Source organism: Meriones unguiculatus, chromosome 11, assembly GCF_030254825.1.
Source record: "Meriones unguiculatus strain TT.TT164.6M chromosome 11, Bangor_MerUng_6.1, whole genome shotgun sequence".
Lineage (NCBI taxonomy): Eukaryota > Metazoa > Chordata > Mammalia > Rodentia > Muridae > Meriones > Meriones unguiculatus.
The window spans coordinates 38,577,054-38,598,070 of NC_083359.1; the positions used below are offsets into that span (position 1 = coordinate 38,577,054).

At 45.3% G+C, this 21,017-nt stretch overlaps 2 protein-coding genes across 4 annotated transcripts in view; one reads left to right on the forward strand and one right to left on the reverse strand.

Annotated features, from left to right (window-relative positions):
- Mpg (N-methylpurine DNA glycosylase) overlaps positions 1 to 9,958 on the forward strand; it is a 34,939-nt gene extending 24,981 nt beyond the window's left edge. Inside the window, exon 6 of the mRNA XM_060363905.1 lies at positions 9,667 to 9,958. Within this exon, the coding sequence (XP_060219888.1) occupies positions 9,667 to 9,819 (153 nt within the window). The 3' untranslated portion in view covers positions 9,820 to 9,958. The remainder of the gene's footprint in view (positions 1 to 9,666) is intronic.
- Positions 1 to 21,017, reverse strand: part of Nprl3 (NPR3 like, GATOR1 complex subunit) — a 37,652-nt gene that overhangs the window by 13,705 nt on the left and 2,930 nt on the right. Inside the window, exons 2-7 of one of the 3 annotated variants that reach the window (XM_021657599.2) lie at positions 19,046 to 19,115; positions 15,039 to 15,077; positions 11,539 to 11,668; positions 9,844 to 9,918; positions 6,068 to 6,221; positions 4,118 to 4,199 (exon numbers count right to left, since the gene is read on the reverse strand). In XM_021657599.2, coding sequence (XP_021513274.2) covers positions 4,118 to 4,199; positions 6,068 to 6,221; positions 9,844 to 9,918; positions 11,539 to 11,668; positions 15,039 to 15,077; positions 19,046 to 19,115 — 550 coding nt within the window. Of the gene's footprint in view, positions 1 to 4,117; positions 4,200 to 6,067; positions 6,222 to 6,656; positions 6,759 to 9,843; positions 9,919 to 11,538; positions 11,669 to 15,038; positions 15,078 to 19,045; positions 19,116 to 21,017 lie in introns of those variants that run through there. The other 2 variants (XM_021657600.2, XM_060363902.1) reach the window with 2 other exon arrangements.

Consider the following 21,017-nt stretch of genomic DNA (forward strand, 5'->3'; position numbering starts at 1 on the left):
ATGTGTCACAACGTAGCTGCCAAGGCCTATAGCCTATTCCCTGACACCTCCAGCAATAGACCAAGAGCCCTAAACGTATGAGTTTCCCCAGAGGGTTGCCAGGAACTCTAGCCAGCAGTTCAAATGTTAAAACAAGTCTTTTTCTCCTTCAAGCAGGGATAAGCAGTGGGGAAGGGGAGTGTGAGAACATCTCTGTGACCTCCTCACTCCCCAGATCTCGGCAGCACCGTCTGTTTAATGCAAAGCATCCCATGGCTCCCAAACATCTATGCCTGCTACTCCCAGGGCCTCTTACTGTCATACCACTGAGGATGACAGTAGAAATAGGAACCACAGGCTGTGGCTGAGTCTAGAGGGCAACAGCAGTTAACAGCCCCTCTGGGAGGAACAAATGAATGTCAAGATGTGGGTCAAAGACCTGAGTTCCCTAAGGAGGTCAACACTGTTGGCCTCTTCTAGAAATGGACTCTAACCAAGTTTGTCCGAGTGTAGTTTCCAGAGCTATACCCTTCTTCAGGATAGAAAGCTCACAACCAACCTTGAGAAACAACCTAAGAAAGCACTGCATTGTGAAAAGTTCACGGCATCCACACAGATGGGAAAAGAAGAAAGGGTAAGCCAGGCGTGGTGACGCACGCCTTTAATCCCAGCACTCAGGGAGGCGGAGGCAGGTGGATTTCTGTGAGTCTGAGGCCAGCACAGCCAGGGGACTATACAGAGAAACCCTGTCTCAAAAAAACCAAGAGAGAGGGAGAAGGGGGGGAAAGGGTTACAGTGTGCTGCACTGTAGTCATGCCCATGCAAATCCTAGCCAGGGTCCTCCAGTTAACTTAGTTCACTCATAGTCATAAAGGGAAGAAATAGAAGGTCCTATTTTTGAGCTCTTTTATTTAGGGTATAGTACAGGGTAGCTGTGGGAACAACGTGGAATCAGAATTAAATACCAGGACTCCTATCATTTCAAACACAGTGATTCTGCTCCACTAAGGACCTCAGTGATGCCGTGACAACCATCTGCTAGGTACAACTCCAAATACCATTTCGGGCACCTTGGGTATAGCAAAAAAGGAAACAAATTACAACCTTGCCTTGGGAGACTCTTAACTCTGGATGGCATAATATATAAACCACAGAGTTATAGGGGAAGGTACACACAGACTTGTGTGGCAGTGTAAGCCAGGGTTAAATGCGAGCTGTGGGCATGGGGGAAATCAGAGACACTTTAAGGCCTTTATAACACCTTCACAGCTCCAGGGTCTCTGCCAACCTCATGACAGCCGACAGGATCCCCAGCCTGTGTCTGTCCCTCTGGACTGAGCTGGAGCCTCATTACAAACTAACCAAGCTCTGTGGTATGGAGTCACTGAGCACTACCATTATGAGTCTCCGGAGGACCAGATGTACATCTGGACAAACCTCTGCAATGGGGATGGAGAACACTGTAAACGTGCCTGCCCAAAAGCTAGCCTCTAGCTCTGAAGACAGTCAGGTGAATCCTTCACCAAAAGGTGAACCAAGAAACACACTAATGTCTGTTGAGAGGAGAAAAGGAGAAAGGCTGTCCCCACTTCTGTAATCCGCATTTTAAAATGAAGCCCAGGGTTTCCTGCTACACTTGTGTTTCTATTTGCAGGTGTTTAATTATTTAGCCTAAAAACAGTCTGCAGAAAAACACTGGCCCCCAAGCTTATCCAACCTTCACACAGCAGAAGAGTCCAGCCCTTTCTGCAACAGGAGATAAGTTTTTGCCAGAGCCCCGCATCTGCATGCCATGACTGTGCAGAGCACCAAATCCTATCTCCCAAACCCAAGACGCACCGTGTACAAGCTTATCTCACCCCCTTACTCCTCAGCATCTGAGAAAGAATGCCAACTCCTACCTTTAGCTAATAACCGAAAGCTCACTTTTGTCTTTACCTCAGATCATCCTCTTCCTACTCTGAGACTGTCATGTATTCTGTCCCCACACAGCAGGCAGGCTTCCGACTACATGTGTTGGCACAAACCAAGAGACATTCATGGGTGGGCTTTAAAAATCCTACCTTGAGACTTCAAACAAAACTTTACATATAGGCACATTTTTTCAAAATGAAACACAGCCTGTAACTCTCAGCATATTCAGAGGCATCCACAGGCTTGCTCTTGCTCTTGAGCAGTTAGCAGTGTAGCCAACACTACTTACTTGGTTAGCCTAAGACAGGCTAAGACAGATCTGAGCCTTCCAGACCCTACCACAGTCCCTGTTAACTCAGAGAACCACTCAACAAAACGCTTCTTCACACCCCAAGGAATTTATGTCATCATTTCTCCTGCATTTATACTTTTCTTTAACTATTAGCAGGTGAGCTATGCAAAGGATTATGTTATAGGAGGTAAAGGGACATCCCTGCCCCACTGAAGGATACATCCCAGGTGTCACATGGGATCATAGAGTTCCACAAGGTGACACGCGTACTGGGACAGTCAGGGTGACCTCCTAAGGGATTCCTACTTCCAATCTATATTTACAGACATTAAGGAAATATAGTTTCCAGCTAACTATACCAGAACCCTGGCCTTGTTAAAACAGTAAATTCAGAACAGTTCTGTTGGAAAGATGCTCTCAAAGTTCTACAACAATTAAACCCACAACTTCCTGTCTTTAGATTTTCTCTGAGAAAACCTTTCTCAGGGATCTGGCAGACAGCTGCAGCCAGAAGATAGATGTTTCATTCGATGCTGCCCAGCAATGTATACTCATTCACACCTTTTTATTGCTGAGGGAACAGGACCTCAAGGCCAAGCACAGACCTTGTGGGATGAGGCTGGGGGCAAATCAGGCCAAGGGGGCTACTGAGCAGTTAGAGATCTATGCCAAAATCAGATAGGGGTGGGAGCAGAGGAGTTCACAACTGCCACATCCTGCCAGAGAAATGCAGCTTTCAGTCTCCTCGGGGAAAGTTCCAGGACTTTCCTGCTGTAGCATTTCACCTGGAGGAAGGAGACCCTGTGCCATAACAAACGGGATATCTGCCTAGGATATCTGTATATCCTTTCTCACCAAAAGCTCAAATTCCTCTGCACCTCTGAATTGGTCCACTAGGTGGCGATGTGATGCCTCAAGCCCTGAGCTGTGCCGGGCAGATGACACAGCTTCCACAACAATCCAGTCCACATTTTTCTTCAGAAACCTAAAGTCACTGGTTTGCTTTTTACTTTATTTTTCAAATGGTATGTATCCCAGCCTTGTCTACATAAATGAATTAATGCTAGGCCAGCCAGGGTTACATAACAGAACCCGGTCTTAAAAATAAAAGAGAGGCCAGCAGTGGTGGCCTTTAATCCCAGCACTCAGGAGGCAGAAACAGGCAGATCTCTGAGTTTGGGCCAGCCTGGTCTACAGAGTGAGTTCCAGGACAGCAAGGCTACACAAAGAAACCCTGTCTCGAATGAATGAATAAAAGCCAGTGTCACACACCTGTAATCCCAGCAGAAGGATCTGAAGCAGCAAGCCAACCTAGACCGCTTAGTGAGATCCTATCACACATACACACACAAACACACACACACACAAAGCTTAAGCATGCTGTATACATTTAATAGAGTATTCAGCCACCAATGTAACCAAATTAACATGGGGTTTCCACTGTGTTCCCAATACCTGCAGACCTTATATACCCAGCTCTCAAACTCCAGCTCTCCTGGAGCACAGACTATCACAGTCAACTGCAGTTCTACCCACTGACCCTTGATTTCCTGTGTGTGAAGAGCTAACAGTGAAGCCTACTTCAGTAAAAGTGGTAAAGGACTTGACACTAAGTTAAACTCAATAAAGTAACACTTTGTTTAACGGTTCAAAATACTTCTAGGCTTTCATGTATAATCTTGGGCTGAGCTTCTGTTTTCAAAGGAGCCTGGAGGCAACTGTCCCTGCTAAGCACACGTCACTCAACAAAGGGGCTGCCGTTTGAAAACTGGACACCAAGGTCGCTTTGCTGAACAGTGGCCACACAGCTGTCCCTGCCTCAGCAGAGCTCCAGCACACACACACACCAGAGTGTACCCAGCCTATGGCAGCACTGGCTGCGAGGAAGCTGACCCAGGAAGAGGAGGTTCAACAAGCACGGCCCTATCTTACCTGTCATAAGCTTCTTTGAGGTCCCTAGCCAACTTGCATTTGGGCAGGATGTGGTGGAACGGGGACTGAGGACCTTCATTTGCTACAAGAATCACAACAGGTAAAGATTTACAGCTTCCAAAGCAAGGAAACATGCACAGGCCAGAACTGGCACTATTTTAGATCAAATTCAAAATTGACAAGTAATGTTAAAGCAATGTTAAACTAACATCAGGAAACTCCTTATAATAATAGTAGTAATAATAATAATGATATCAATGTTATTTCTGAGCTCTATAAAATAAATGTAGAATAAGGCTGCTCTGCAAAACTATTTGTATATGAAATATATGAGAACTATTTATATTTAAACTTGTCACGAGCCTTCACAACCTTGTAATCACAGCAGCAAATCATTTTACCATCTCCCTCAGAATGAGTGTCTCTTGGATCACCAGACCCCATGCCATGTCCCACTTCTCCTCCCACACTTATACGCTAGTGAGATTTGTTTTTATGACTGAAAAATCCTTTATTAATCTTCATGAATCTCTAACAAAAATATATAATAATTAAATGAACATTTTCTTAATATTTAATTGTAAACAGATTTTTGTTGTTTTGGTTTTTCTTTTTTCTTTCCTTTTTTTTTTTTTTTTTTGAGACAGGGTTTCTCTGTGTGGCCTTGTCTGTCTTGGACTCCCTTTCTAGACCAGGCTGGCCTTGAACTTACAGAGCTCGCCTGCCTCTGCCTCCGTGAGTAATGTGATTAATTAGACGTGTGCCACCACCCGGCTTTTTTTTTTTCCTTTTAGAGACTGAGTCTCACTATGTAGCCTTAGTTGGCCTGGCACTCACTATGTAGACCAGGCTGGCCTCAGGCTAACAGAGATCCACCTGCCTCTGTCTCTCAAGTTCTGGGACTGAAGGAGAGTATCACCGTGCCTAGTTCTAAATAAGAAGGAGAAAGAGGAGGAGAAATAAAATTTCTGGATTGTTTACTCTCATAATTAACTAGGATAGAAAATATAAGTGTTTTTTGTGTGTTTGTTTGTTTTTGTAGTCATTTTGTTCTGGGTCCTATGAATCCAGACCCTCATATACACTAGGCCACCACTCTACAACTAACTATTCCCTGGCCCATAATTTCCTGGCCCTCTGTTTTTGTTTCAGAGACATGGTCTCTCTCTATATCCCTGACTGACCTGGAACTCAGTCCACTGGCCTTTACCTTCTGCGAGCTGGTGTTAAAGGTGTACATCACTATACACAGCTAATTTTCAAAGACAGAAAGTAATTTTTTGACTGAAAATGTGTTAGAATTGGACAGGAATTTGTTAGTTAATCTGGTCTAACTTCTGTTCCTCATTCTTTCTTCATCTCCTAACCCTAGGAAAGGGAGGCCAAGGATGTAACCAAACCTCCTGTGTTTGGTCCTTTGGGCACACCAAAAGTTACAAAGACTATTCTTTATAATTGGTTAGGAGATAGTTGTGTTCTTCAATTTAAAAGCTAAAATGGAAATCACCCACTTCACCAGCTGGACGTTCTCAATAGCCCCTCCCTTAGTTTCTCACCCCAGGCCAAATTTGTCTAGCAGAGCCAATGCCAGGCAAAGATACCTGTCCTAAATGAAATGAATGAAAGGTGAGCACATAGCAACATGTGGGGTCTTACCTACAGATAACAATTCAGACCATCCATTTGGGAAAGCAGAGCCACATATGACCCCCTAGAAGAGCTTTCCTGTGCCCCTGGTCTGACCAGCTCAATGTGAAGGTCCTGTGAGTTCTCTGGCCAGTCTCTGCTTACTGACTGTTGTAAGAACTTTCTCTCTAGTGTCCAGCTCACCAAATGCCAACACTTTGGTTAGCTTCTGACTATAGTGGCGTGGTGTGGGAGAAGCCCTTGCAGGTGGAGATCCTCTGTACTCTCAGCATATCCCAAGTCCACAAAGAGAACTGCACCTACCATCAGCCATAGCAGACACCTCATCCTGAAGTGCTAGGATCAGCTTGGCCTCTCGAGTGAGGTACTGGCAGCGGCGCTCCTCATGCTGCAGGACAGTGGCAATGCGTCGGGACAGGTTGTGCAGACAGTTTATCACTGATGGGTCAGCATTGGCCTGCATGACAGAGGCCAAACATTCAAAATACGTACACAGAGACACATTTGTAAGGAGATAATACATGTGCACAGCTGAAACGTAGACCATGAAAAAGGCAACCATTCCACAACTAACTATTCCCTGGCCCATAATACAAGCGTTTTTGTTTCACAGCCATGTTCTCTCTCTATGTCCCTGACTGACCTCAAACTCGGGTCATTCCACTCTACTAGGTTTCTCCTCATAGGCACTCACCATCCAGAATTCCCTATGCATGTCTGCAGCCTACCTACATAAATGCGGGCTGACATCTCCATTTCTAGTCTTGGGAACAACTGTCTACAGAGTTGCAGAGATGACTCTATGGGAGTCCTCGATGGGGAACACACATTCTCACTATGCTAGGACCATACAGAAAAGCAAGGGACAGCTAAGGGCACTGATCCCACCCACCTTTTACGTGATCCTGGGTCACAGGTTCTCATCTGAGGAAGAAAAACCAACTGAGCAGAGGAAACTAGTCAAACACAAACAGCACTCAGAACAGAGGCTGAGCTGAGCAGAACCCTGGAGGTTTCTGTAATCACTGTTGTGCATTTACCATTCATGAACATGTCTGGCCTACATTCTCAGTAGGCCACACTGTTACCAGACACAATACACAAGGGTTAGCTGTTTGCTAAACATCTGTTTTCCTAGCAAAGACCCAAGTTAACCAGAGTACCAGTAGGTTCCAGGCACACTGCCCTCCCCCGTCTCCATTGTACAGGTCAAAGTTGCATGCAGAAGGTTCCCAGGTCAGAAGTGTCCCTCACCCTCGGGAACCTATCAGTGACCACAGTCAGCCAGCAGGTGTACACACCCAGGCCAAGGGTGGAGCAAGCCACTGCAGGGTGTACGGACACGCTTGAAAGAACAGATAACTGAGCCAGGCATGACTCAGTGTTTCCAGAGGCTAGCAGAAATGCTGAGTAATACTTTGGGGGACATGGTTAGAAGAGAGAAGGCCAAATGGCACCACTGATTAGGACCTCTCGTGCTGTTTTCTCATCCTGTTTATTTGCCAGGTGACCCTGTGCCTGTCACCTCTAAGTCAACATCTTACCCAGAGAATACTTTGTTCCCCTGGAGTGGGAGATTTTCTAGATTCTCAGTGAGTCCCATGTTTACAAAAGAACTAATACCTGGGAGGACTTGCAACCAGGCAGTCTGCCCTGATTCTTTATACCTAAGGCGTCCCCCCACCCATGTCCTATAAGGGCTGATTTATAAAGCATATACAATTGCTTCAAAACGAAATGTGCATTTAAGAGGCTGTGTAAAACACTTCCATTAGAAAAACAGGGGAGAGAATAGTCTTGAACACAGATTACTCCTGTGACGAAGGACTGACATTACACCTGAGTCTTTCTCTGTGTTGGAGGTGCCACTAGCTGAGGTGCAAAAGCATGCCTACATCAGCTACTGGAGACCACCTGTTTGAGTGTCCCCTTTGCGCAAGGTGGTCCTACCCCCGCCCCACCATAAGGCTCAATGACACGCTCTGACACTCAATGACAGGCTGACACTGAGGAGGCTGCTTTCAGCAACCAGGCTATGCGGGGACATGCTGGGAAAGCTGTCACCTAGAAAGTGTAATGAGAATGCTTACAAAGAGCAGCCTTGCAGCCATGTGTGGTAGCTTAACCCCGGTAACGGCATCACTTGGGAGACAAGAGGTAGAGGGATCAAGTTTAAGTCTATGTATGAAGTTTGAGGCCAGCCTGGGCTATGTGACACCACTGCAAACAAAGTAAACTTTCACAGGACAGAATAAGAAGCAGCACCAACGTTACTATATCACTACCCATGGGACTTTCTGCCTCCCAAAAACTTGTATGCAAACATAACCAAAACTTTATAGAAACTTCCAGTCTGTAACACAGAAAGTCAGGAAGCAGGTATGGCAGTCTGCCCAATGAGACAAATATGGATGTGTAAAATGTGATGGGACTAGCAGAGCCAGAGATACCATACACACTGAGATACCATACATACAGAGTCAAAAGGGTATCACAGCATAAAATAATAACCATTATTTTATAGATGTGTCTGGTAATGGAATAATGAATGGACATAGGACAGGCATAGGACACCTGCCTATAATACTAGCCCTTGTGAGGTGGAAGTGGGAGGATCAGGAGTTCTAGGTCATCCCAAATAGGTAAGAGTTCATGGCTAGCCTGGGATATACAAGACCATTTCTAAAAAAGAAACAAAAGCCAGGTTTGGTGGCGCATACCTTTAATCCCAGCACTCAGGAAGCAGAGGCAGGCAGGTTTCTGTGATTTTCAGTCAAGCCTTATCTATATGGCAAGTTCTAGGCCAGCCACAGCTACAGACTGAGACCCTGTCTCAAAAGAACAGAAATGAAAAAAAAAAAAGAGAGAGAGAGAGAGAAAGGGCTGGACAGATGGCTCAATGGTTAAAAACACTTGCTATTCTTCCAGAGGGTCCAGAGTTCTGTTCCTAGTATACATAGAGCGGTTCACAGACCGCTTGAAACTCCAGCTTCAGGTGACATAACTTCTCTTCTGGCCTTGGACAGACACACATGTATTCATGCACATCAATAAAAATAAAGAATGGACATGAGGCCTAGATCTTTTTTTATCTCCCTTGAGACAGGGTTTCTCTGGGTAGTCTTTGCTTTCCTGGACTCACTTTGTAGACCAGGCTGGCCTTGAACGCATAGTGATCTGCCTGCCTCTGTCTCCCCGAGTGCTGGGATTACAGGTGTGTGCCACCAAGCCCAGCTGAGGCCTAGATCTTGCTCTGAAATACAGAAGCACACAAACTGCTACTGGGTTCCTCATGGGCTTCCTGTTAAGAGGGATAAAGTGTGACTCTAGATAGCAGTAGTGAACAGGATGAATGATAAATGGTGACATTACATTATAAGTGTAATTACGTATAACTAAATTGTGAATTTTATTATTTGGTGATTTGAGGTCTTACTATACAGCCAAAGGTGAGCAGTCATGTGTGACTTAAATTGTATAATTGGGTAATTGGGTTACCCAATTAAAAAGATAGGGTTTCGTGTAGCCCAAACTGGCTTTAAATTCACTATGTAGCAGAAGCTGACCTTGAACTCCTGATTGTCCTACTTCAGTTCCCCAAGTGCTAGGATTATAGAAATGTAACATCTAGTCTAGCTGAATGTTCATCTGTCTGTTTGTTTTTGAGAAAGGATCTCATTCGCTGGCATTGGCTGGTCTCAAATTTGCAGCAATTCTCCTGCCTCAGCCTCCCACTAGAGGTGTGTGACACCATACACTTTAAAATTGTACCCTTATAAAATGAGAAGCAGTCAGCTAAGGATGAAGCTTCAAAACAGAGTGCTTGCCCAGCACGCATGAGGTCTTGGGTCCTAGTTATCCATGTTAATAAAGTAAATATTGTTCTATGTATGAGTTTACAGAAAAAGCTGGAAGAGGAAGGGGAGGAGAGAAGAACAATGAGCCATGCCTCCACCTGCACACCAAAAGAGAAACTGTCATGTCCACAGTCGGAGCTCTGGGTCAATGAAAACTCCCTGCACACTGGTTCTTCTACCTCAGAGCCTCCTTCCTGATCTAACTGCTGTGCAAATACTCACCCTCAATGCAAATACCACATTGAAAAGAATCATAGTTGGTGCTTCCCGTTTTGGAGCTGGATCTGTCTTGGAGGCCTGTAAAAGAGCATAATTCTAATAAATCAAAGGTATGACATCCTGTCCGTCTATCTGTTTATCTGTGATACTGTTTATGTCAGTATCACTATGAACTGCAGGGTGACAAAGAAATTACTCTGAATCTAAGCTGGTCTTGAACTCACAATTCTGGAATCAGGGGTGAGACACCACTGCCAACAGAGAGCCATGACTTTCCACAGAAAGTGTTCAGATCTATTCTACTTCACACATGAGAAAGGCCCAGAAGAATGGTAAAATGGGAGAAAGATGTTCCCCAGAGTCTTTGAGAAGCTATAGTGCTTTTTCTCAGAGAGGAGTCAACCCACTCAAACAAATGAATCACACGCATAGAAGAGCAGAATGGCTGACACTCTGAGTTCAGTGACTGAAGGAATCAAGGTGACAATGCCCCAACTGACAGGACAGAAAGAGACAAGTGGGTGGAGAGCCCAGAACCATGGCCCTGCTGCCACACACAGCAAGTACTCAGGACGTTAAGAGACAGGATGGTGCTCAGCAGCCATGATGAAAAGGGGCAGCCAATCTTGCCACAGAACCAAGACCATGTCTCTTCCCAGTTGTGGCATCTAGGCAGCTCAGTCACAAACACCGAAGTATTCAAACTACCACTGTGAAGTAGGAATTCTTCAAGCCTAATTACAAGTGTTGCCTACAGAGGGAGTTAGAACCCTGGATCCCAACCCTCCTTATAACACCCAGCAAATGTACTCATCCCTGTCTGTCACTCCAGTTCTACAGAAGTGACTGTCAACTATCCCTCTCACACAGAAACTGAGCCATCATTAAAGACCATTGTAGGAGGATATCAAAGGGGTAAGATATTTCCAATGGCCCCAGAAGCTCCCCACATGGGTGAAGCCTGCAAGGCACAGCACAGCTCACAGCTCTTTATACAATTTCTAGATGGTATGGCATTCTGAAGCCCTTCTGAGCCTAAGTGATGCTGTTAGAGATCCTCCCCGCACACAGGACACTGGCTCTCGTGTACAAGCTCCTCTGGGTAATAGTACATTCTACTTCATTAACATTCCTCTTTACCCAAATACTCATCCATCAGAAAGTTTACATACATATACAGAAACTTTAACACAATAATAATAAAATAATAATAAAATATGTTGGCTATTAAAGCAGCATTTAACAGGAAGCGCTTGCACCATTTCTTAGAAAGTTCAGAAGCTAGACCATTATTAGTTAACTCATTCTGTTGCCTCCTCTGAAAGCAAATATATAAGAGGAAAGGCCAGTTAGTCGAGACCCAGAATGTAGTATGCAAAGGCTGGTAACAGAGAGCTGGGTGTATCTCAGTGGGCCAACAACGGCATAGCCTGTGGAAGACCTTGGGGTCCATGCAACACTGAATGAAAAGACAAGTTAGTGGCAGGGAGTACAGCACCTGGAAACAAGTCCCCAGTTACTCTCTGCTGGATCCCCAGGACCCAGGACGGTACAAAACTCATAGGAAGATCGGATCAAGTCTGCTACCCCAATGGCACATCCAGCAGCATCAATGTCAGCATAGTTCTGACCCTCAGAGGCAGAAGAGGCCAGGCCCACCCACCCTAGAAAAATCCTACCTGCTAAGAAGGGCCATACCTGCCCCAGAGCATGCTGCAGCAGCGTTGGGTGCCCAACAAACCGTACATTATCAATCTTCAGTTCAAATTTTTGCCCGCACATTTCAGACTTGGTTGCCAAAATTGTTGCCAGAATAACATCCGAGAACCTTAAAATTTTTAAAAGGTAGGATGAAAATGCATTAGTGAAAATCACAACACCGTGCCCAGGTACCCACAAGGGGGGAGTGGCTCAGAAAATGGCAGTTTGTGGAGCTACTTTGTCCCCAGTGGGTGGCATTTCTGTCAGTGACACTCTTGCAGCAATCCCAAGGTAGGGATGTGAAATCACCAGAATTACAGGTAGAAGGCAGGAGAAGCACAGGCTGAGGCACATGCTGTCATTTCTTGCATGCTGTATGAAATTAGAAGAGAAACAGCTGCAGTTTGCACTTGAAAGGAAGATGAGCTGGGTTGGCACTGCCCTCAGAAGCCGCTCACTGAGGCTCACAGGCAGGGGGCCCTTTCCTTACTGCACTGTGGTTTACGGAACTGTACTTCTCAACCTCTGTGACCCCATTTCCTCCGTAACAGGGCCACAAAAAGGGAACATGCTTAATGATGCATGCAGTATGCTAACTATATCTCTTTCAGCACTGCTGCCCAGGCCTTCCCTTATTCTGAACACTTAAACTTCCCAATTCTCATTGAGGGAATTTTGTACAAGGCATGCAGATGCACTGTGTTACAGGAACATGGGATACACAGAAACAAGTGCCATGGGGAAGTGGGAATGGCTGGGGTGTCACTGTGTAAGATCACCCCTTCTAACAGGCATCTGTACATCTGTCCCCCCTTTGCAAACTTAGTCCTCCCTGCCTGGTGGACCTGGATAAGTGAGTTGCCTGCAGGGAGGAGAACACTGGGGCCTGGTGTTGCCTCTTATCTCAGAGACCAGGGACTGAGGGCCTCCACTGTAGACATACAGTCACTGTTTCTGCTCTATCCCTGAAGAGAGAAAGCACCTCTGCTCACCTATCTACTAAGAAAAGCTTTCTAATATCTAGGTGGGAGGGGAGGGTTGGGGAAGACAGCTCCAGCACTCCCAGAACCATAGTCTGCCCTGGGCAGGGAGACCCTTACAGTCCTGCAAGAGACCATCTGGGACAAACATCCCATTGTGGGACCTTAGTCTTGTTTCTTCTGGAGGCATTCTCAGTTGGGGGAAGAGAGACAGACTAACAACATAATTCCTCCATTGCATGATGAAAAAGGAAGGTCAGCTTCAAGCAGCTGCTGTGACTCAACTCCAAAGCAGCAAATGACACCTGGATGAAAGTGTTGTCTAAGGGGGCATTCATTCTAATCTACCCTATACAGAGCAGAGCTGCACCGCTGGTGACCTGGAGACAGTATTGAGCAGAAGCCAGCTATGCTCAACATGCAGGACAAGCAGCTGTGCAATTCTCCCACTTCTGTCCATGCTAGTGAGAAAGCTCCAGGCTGCTGTGGCCTGGAAGACTTTCACTGGTTTCCTGCAGAATCAGCAGGATCCCCCAGCTGCCACAGGGCTTCTGCGCCCCTAAATAAACCAGATACAGAGAGTTGGTCACAAGGGGATTCTCTGCTCTCTGCAATGAGGGTCTGGTCAAACCTTCTAGAACTAGTCTTATCACTGACATTTTGGGACCTGCAGGACACATAGCCAAGTCCTTAGTCCCTCCTTTCCTGGAACATTAATGTCTGGGTGATTGAAACAGAGATGGAAGACCCCAGTATCTCAGACTAGGGTATTTTATAGGTTTTATTCAAAAACTCTACACAGCTTTCTGCCCTATTCCACCTGTCTGAAGGACACACTGATGCAGAAGGCTCAGGATAGTGAAACCCTACCAAACATCTCCGCTCTGATCCAGCCAACATTTCACATCACATCTAAGCAAGCAGCATCTGACATTCTCCCATCTATCATTCAAAAACTTCACAGGCAAAAAGAGCAGATGGAAGAATGACCATAACCACTCCAGAACGTTTCTTCCTTGATAGTCAAAATCTCCACTAAAAAATCCCACTCTGTCATGAAGAGCCACAGACATGCTATTCAGGGATGCCCAGAGGCAAGCAACTCCCCTCCATGAATAGGAAAATCACCCCTGAAGGAACAAAATCAAATCTTACCCTCTCAGAGGCCCGACCCCCAGAGATGGATATGTATTACTGAACTTAAGCCATACTGCCTTAAACAGCTGTTCCAGGAAGTCCCTGTGCAGCTGGCCATTCTGTTAATCTGAGCAGGTCTGAGCGGCATGCCACCTCCTGACATTACACATTTATGAGGAAAAGAAACTTGCTTGGCTGGGGACGTCACACAGTGCTTGATGATGTAATGTTCACAAAGAGAAAGTCATCATGAGACCAGGGAAGGGGTATAACTTACATTAGCAAATTACAAGGAGCAAGGTTCACTGTTTCCAAAATTTACAAAAATCCTTTGAAAACATGGTAAATGTAATAGAAAATAAACAGCTGCTACAAAAACTACAAATTTCTAACTTGAACATCTAAGAAAAACACAGTCAGGAAGACGTAACAGCCCACGTGAAAAGCAGACCAGGGTTCTATTTTTAACAAAACATTCTGGGCCGGGGCTACCCAAAAACAGAGAGGGACAGAGACGGGAAAGGAGCACAACTCTACACCTTCAATCTGCCTTTTTTTTTTTTTTTAATTGTGTACGAATATTTCTTCCTGCCTGTATGTGCATCAGGTGTGTATCTGAGGCCCATGGAAGACAGCCATGAAGAGGGCACTGGATCCCCTGAAACTGAAATTAGAGAGTTGTGAGCTGTCATTATGTGTGCTCAGAATTGAACCCAAGCCCTCTGCAAGAACACATGCTCTGAACCACTGAGCCCTCTCTCCAGCCCCTCTGCCTGCCAGTTGGTGGAAACTCACTATATGTACATCCACGGCCCACACAGGATACACTGCAGGGGACAAGACAGTGCAGCCTATAACAGCTCTGTATCATCTTCATGGGGACATTTTTGCCACTACTTGGAATATTCAGTTCGATCTAATCCTGAGTATTTAACTAAGCCCTCAAATACTCAAATGTTGTTAATACAGACTATTTCTCTGCTTCTCCCTCTCTCAAAACCAAAGCCAAGGAGCAATGGTCATGATCCCCTGCTGTGACACTGGGACAGGAAGATGAGAAACCCACACATGGTGACCCAACGTCATGGGACTACTAGTTCCTTTTGGGGGAGGAGGTTTGTCCAGCACACCTGGTACAGAAATCTCTCTGGTGCCAGCCAACCATATTTTAGGTTCTCAGGGGATGAGAAACAGCTAAATAATTCTGGGTGGGAAAAGGAAATCTGGGCTCTTGAGAGGCAGGGAGGGTTCCAAGCTAGGGCCTATGCACCTCGTTAGTCATTCTTCAACATTGAGAGGAATTAGGCAGTAAGCACAATTACAAGAAGATAAGGCAGCCGGAATCAAGACAGAAAAAGGGTGGAGAGATCTTGGTCTTACCCTGCAACCAATTGCTCATCGGTTGGAGGACATGGCTTGCTGAAATAGGAACAGGACCATCAAGACCAAACAAAACATTCTTTCCTTAAAACCATGAAAAGTTACAAGGTTGTTTTATAAAAACAGCATTAAAGTCTAGTGGAAGCACCACTCTTAAGTATTAGCTGAATGACAGAACTTACCGGACGAGAAAGAAGACATACATACCCCAGATGAACACTTACCAAGGGGTTTTTCTCACTAAAGCTCAAATTCTCACACAGAAATACAGGCCAGGAGAGAATGAGAGTCACTGTTCAGAATCCAGGACAACATCAAAAGACCAGACCCTAGTGCCACAAGACTTATCTCTATACCTGGGACAGTATCTGATCTTCCCAAAAGTCAGTTTCTTATCTGTGTGAGAACAAATAAGATGCCCAGACAGGAGAGCCTTCTGACCTATAGTGTCATGTGTGCATCATCCAGGCCCATATCCTGAAATGTGGTGGACCGCCTGCACACTGACCTCCCTGAGTTTACCCTACCTTACCCTAGCTGGTAAGGAGGTCACAGTAGAACCAAGCTCACTCATGTCAGGACACTGGGGTTTCTGGACTATCTGACTTAGGTTTTTAGTGGTTTGATATTCTATGTCCCTGTGAAGAACATTTTATTCTAGAACCTGCTGCTTTCCAAGCAACGGAAAGCTACATAGTTGCATGACCCACTGTTCTCTGTCCAGCTTGCTCTCACCAAGAAACACGTGGCCAAAGACCCATGTAAGAGGAACATATAACAAAGGAGGACTTCCCTAGCAGCTTCAAACTTAAGCTCATCAGATTATATAGCACAGCACGGAAGGGTGAGATGTTTAATAGACTTCACTCAGCAGCCTGACAGGTCAAGCCTCACTTGGCATTATCTCTTACAACTAGACCAGTCACAATGGGCCATCCAACAGAACTTTTACCACGATGGATACATTCCAAATGTGCATATATCATTCAGTAGTCACTGAGCAGCTGAGATGAGGAGGGACTAAGGAGCTGGATTCTTTTCATTTCAGAGATGTTTATTTATTGACTGTTTGGTTCTGTTGGTTTATTTTTCTGAGACACGGTCTCCCATATCCCATGTCAACTTCAAATCTACCATATAGCCAAAGATGACCTTGATTGCCTAATCCACTTGCCTCCAACTCTTAAATTCTAGGATTACAGGAATTTACCACCACATCCAGTTTATAGTGCTGGGAATTCAAGTATTTCTGTAGAAATAGCCATACTGGCCAGGCTCTACAATCCTGACTGAGAAGTACAGTTCTGGTCCTGGATTACAAAAGGCAGAACCCCATCAGCTAGGCTTCCACCTGGGAAGCTGGCAGCAGAACACCCGGCAGGTCCCAGAAAGGGAGGCACCTTTGGGGACAGTCGGGGAAGACAGCGTGGGTTTGCTGCAGCACTGCACTGCTCTGAGCCGCTCTGAGCTAGGGATTTAGGAGGGGGATAAGGCCTTGCAGAGAACTGGGTCCCAAAGGGAATTGATCTCGTCTTGTAGTCATGGGGCCACAGATCAGCAAATGATGTAATGTTAAAATTACCAATTAAAGCAATTCTCAAGCTCAACTGAAGAATTTAGACAAAAGCACTCTTCCCAAGGTTTTCTCTTTTTATTATGCTAAATACTGAAATGGGTCCTTATAAAAACATCTTTATAAGTCTCTGAAATTTAGCTTCAAGAATGAGGTGCTGTTCAAAGTCTGACATGGTGGCATGGTGACCTTTGATGCTCAAGACAGAGGCAGATGGATCTCTGTGAGTTTGAGGCCAGCCTGGTCTACAGAGAGTTCTAGGATAGCCAGAGCTACATAGAGAAACCTATCTTGAAAAACTAGGGAGGAGGGGTTAGAGTTAGAAGCCTCAACTCCAATGATTCTTGGGATTCAGACCTGTGATAAGAGGCTGAGGACTAATTAACATACCACAGCGATCTGGAGGCCAGCAGCTCTCAGTCCCTGCCTGAACTTTCTAGCCCAGACCTCTCCCCCAGAGGCTCTTCACTATATAATCCAGACATTTTGGTTCTCTCTCTCTCTCTCTCTCTCTCTCTCTTTCTCTCTCCCTTCCCCCCTTCCTTCTCTCCTTTCTCTCAGCTCCCTCAACACCCACTCCGCTTTTCTGTCTCCCTCTGCATGGCGACTTCCCTGGACTTAATTCCCTGGAACTGCTGAACACACCTGAGAACTGACCCCAGTGACCCTGCCTTTATACTTAAACTTGGCTTGAGTTGGCTCATTTCATCAGTAGAGAATACCAATCAGGAGGTGCCATGAGGGCAGTCCTGCTCCACAGTAATCTGTGGCACAGGTGGAAATCAAGACACACCTACCTGCCCAGCATGGAGGGGCAAAAGGGTTTGTCTTGGTTTTGTTTTGAGACAGCCTCATGTAGCCCAGGCTGGCCTGAAATTTTGCTAAGGAGCTGAAGCTGCCCTTCAATTCTTGACCCTCCCTGTGTCCACCTTCCAAGTACTATTTATTGCAGACAGGTACCACCACAACCAGCTGGGGGAAAAGCTTTCTATGTGCCTTGTGACACATTTATTTCGAGCCACTATCCTTAAAGGAAAAATACCCACAAGCTTCTACATCAAGAGTTTCCTCCAAAAAGACCAGTAATTTTCCATCCCCAACCACCCCAACCTACCATTCTTCCCCCCACTTCTACCATGCTCACAAGGAAGGGCAAAAAAACAAACAAACAAATAAAAACCACTTTGGCCATGCCTTTAATCCCAGCACTCTGGAGGAAGAGGCAGATGATCTCTGTGAGTTCCAGGACAGCCTGAACTACAGATCAAGTTCCAGGACAGCCAAGGCTACACAAAGAAACTGTTTCAGGGGACACACACATACTTTAGGAGCTGAGGATGTGACTCGTGCATCAACATGGCCGCCTGTGTCGTTCCCACCTAATAAGCAAGAAGTCCTGGGTTTTATCCCTAGGACCACATAAAATAGACACAATGGCATATGCCTGTCAGTTCAGCACTTGAGAGGTAGAGGCAGAAAGATCAGTTCAAGGGGATCCTTAGCTACATAAAGGCCGGCCTGAAACCCTGACACAAAAACTAAAAATGAAATAAAATAAAACAAACAAAAACCCCACATACTTTTGGCACAACTGTACATGTGCCTCCACAAAGAACTGACAGGAAACAGCACTGACTCACTACACAGCAAAGACCCAGTGTGGAGTCTCAGTGGCCTTCTGGGAGAAAAGCCCTATCCTGTTGTTGTTCTTTTGGTTTGGTTTTTTTGAGACAGGGTTTACTCTGTGTGGCCGTGGCTGTCCTGAACTCACTTCGTAGGTCCTCCTGTCTCTGCCTCCTGCGTGCTGGGATCAAAGGCGTGAATCACCACCACACAACTGGAAGCCCTATCTTCCACCTCACATGGGCCACTGTCTGTTTCAGGGGATCCAGGCAGGTAAATCACAATCTTCTCTCCTTTATCCAGGCATGTACTGTCTCTTACTAACCTTACTATGAACATAGGAAGACAGAAGTGGTACTATGAATGGAGAGCCTTACAGTCCTCCTGACAGAGGAGTGAACACAGGGAGGGGCAAAACTTGCCTTCCATCCAGGCCTAAAGGAGTGTCACTGTGCCCAGGCTGCATTGTGCCTGAACACCTGCATCTGATTACTGAGCCAAGGAAGCAGGTCTAAGAACAGCAAAGGGATCTGCCTTCCTCTAAGATCCTCTCATTGGAGAGAAATGTACCATGCAGCCATGCCTTATCCATCCTCTGGCTCCTTTACCAACACACTGGCCACAGCTGGTGCATGAGCTAAAAATCTAAGCAAGTCAGGGCCTAGCAGTATAGTCCCTGCTCTTCAATACATGGAAAAGGGCACCAGATTTCTCAGAGGGACAAACATCTGGGTCAACAGGAAGGCAGAGCTCTGCTCAGGCCTAGGAAGAGAACCAGCCCTCCTGCCCAGAATGACTGATGAGAACGTACCTGGAGTCACCATCCTGGTCATCCACATGTTCACCCGAGTTGTTGACAGCATATCTGCTACGTGGTTTATCTGAGTGAAGGCAAAAGAAGCGTGGCTAAGAAAGTACGACCTCTCCACACACAGGATGGGGGGGTATTAAAACCCACGACGTCCACTGTCTACACAATTATTATTCAGCTACAAAGAGGAACACATATTCATACATATTGAAAATATTAGGCTGAATGAATGCCTAATACAGAATGTCAAATATCACTTAGATGAAAACTCCATAATGAGCAAATTCATAGGGATACAAAGTCAACTGGGCATTAACAAGGGCTAGGAGCAAGGGGAAATGAATTATTATTGTACAGACTTTAATTTCAGATGATGAAAGTTTTAGAAATACATAATGGTGATGGTTTCACAATGGAAAGAATGTAGTTAATACTACTGAGTCATATACTTAAAATGGTTAAAATGGCAAATCTCATGTTATATCTATAATACCATAATAAAATATTTTCAGGGGTCAGGGAGCAGGTATCTCAGTGGCAGTGCTTAGCATGTATGAGACTAGGTTCTATCTGAAGCATGGGAGAAAATTATAAGAAGGCTCCTAAGAAGTTATGACAATGTGGGGAGATGGTTTTGCTACTCTTTGGAGGAGGGGGTTGAGACAGAATCTCACTCTATAGCCAGGGCCCACCTCAATCTCTATATAGCTGTGGCTGAACCTGAACTCCAATTGTCTCCTTAATGTTGGATGTACAGTGTTGGGATTACAGATGTGGGCACCATGCCCAGCTACGGCTGTTAATTTTCTTATAAAATTTTTAATATATACAGAATTCTACATGTGGGAGATCTGCACATAAACACCCTCAGTATGTGATGGTGACTAGAAAAGAAAAAAAGAAGCTTTAATGTACACACTGTAGCCTTCACACACATACAATTCTTTACCAGAACACGGCGGTTTAAAAGCCCTGTGATGGCCGGCTGTCATGGCATGCGCCTGTAATGTCAGCACTTAGGAAGCAAGAGCAGAAGGATGGCTGCAAGTCCAAGGACAGCCTGGATCTACATGGCATGGTCCAGGTCCGCCAAGACTAGACGGAGAGATCCTGTCTGAAAACAAAGGGGTTGGGGGGGGGCTAAGGAGATGGCTCTGTGGGCAAGTTCCTACTACGCAAGTACAAAAACCTGCGTTTGGAACCCCAGTAGCCACAACAAACACCAGGCATGGCAGCGTGTGCCTACAGCTCTAGTGCTGGGGGTTGCTGACAGGTGAATTCCAGGGCCTCCAATGTCGCCAAAACATTAATCTCCAGGTTCAGAGTAAGCCTATTTCAAAAAAATAAGCTATGAAGTAATTGGGAAAGACAGCCAAATATCAATCTGTGGCCTCCACACATGCTTGCACATGCACACACATACATACACATATTTAATATATATATACATACATATCATACATATATATTAAAAATTAAAAAGCATTTAGATGTAGTGGAGTGTGCCTTTCTTTCTTTCTTTCTTTCTTTTTTTGTTTTGGTTTTGGTTTTGGTTTTGGTTTTTCATGACAGGGTTTCTCTGTGTGGCCTTGGCTGTCCTGGACTCGCTTTGTAGACCAGGCCGGCCTAGAACTCAAAGATATCTGTCTGCCTCTGCCTCCTAAGTGCTGGGATTACCGGCATGTGTCACCACACCCGGCTAATAAAAATACATTTTTAAAATAAATAGAAAGGACTCTAAAAAGAATACAAAATGACCATCAAAGAAAAAAACCAAAATACCAGCAAGGGAGAAAAGAATGACAAGAACAGTTAGGATGCAATTTAGTATTGGAACCCTCACAAGGCTCTGAGTTCCATGCTCCACTGAAAAAAGGAATAGAAAACATACTATCTTCTTGAATGGGAATATTCGGCAGGAAGATCTTTTCTCCCCTATTAATCAGAACATTTCCGAAAGCTGTATCTGCTC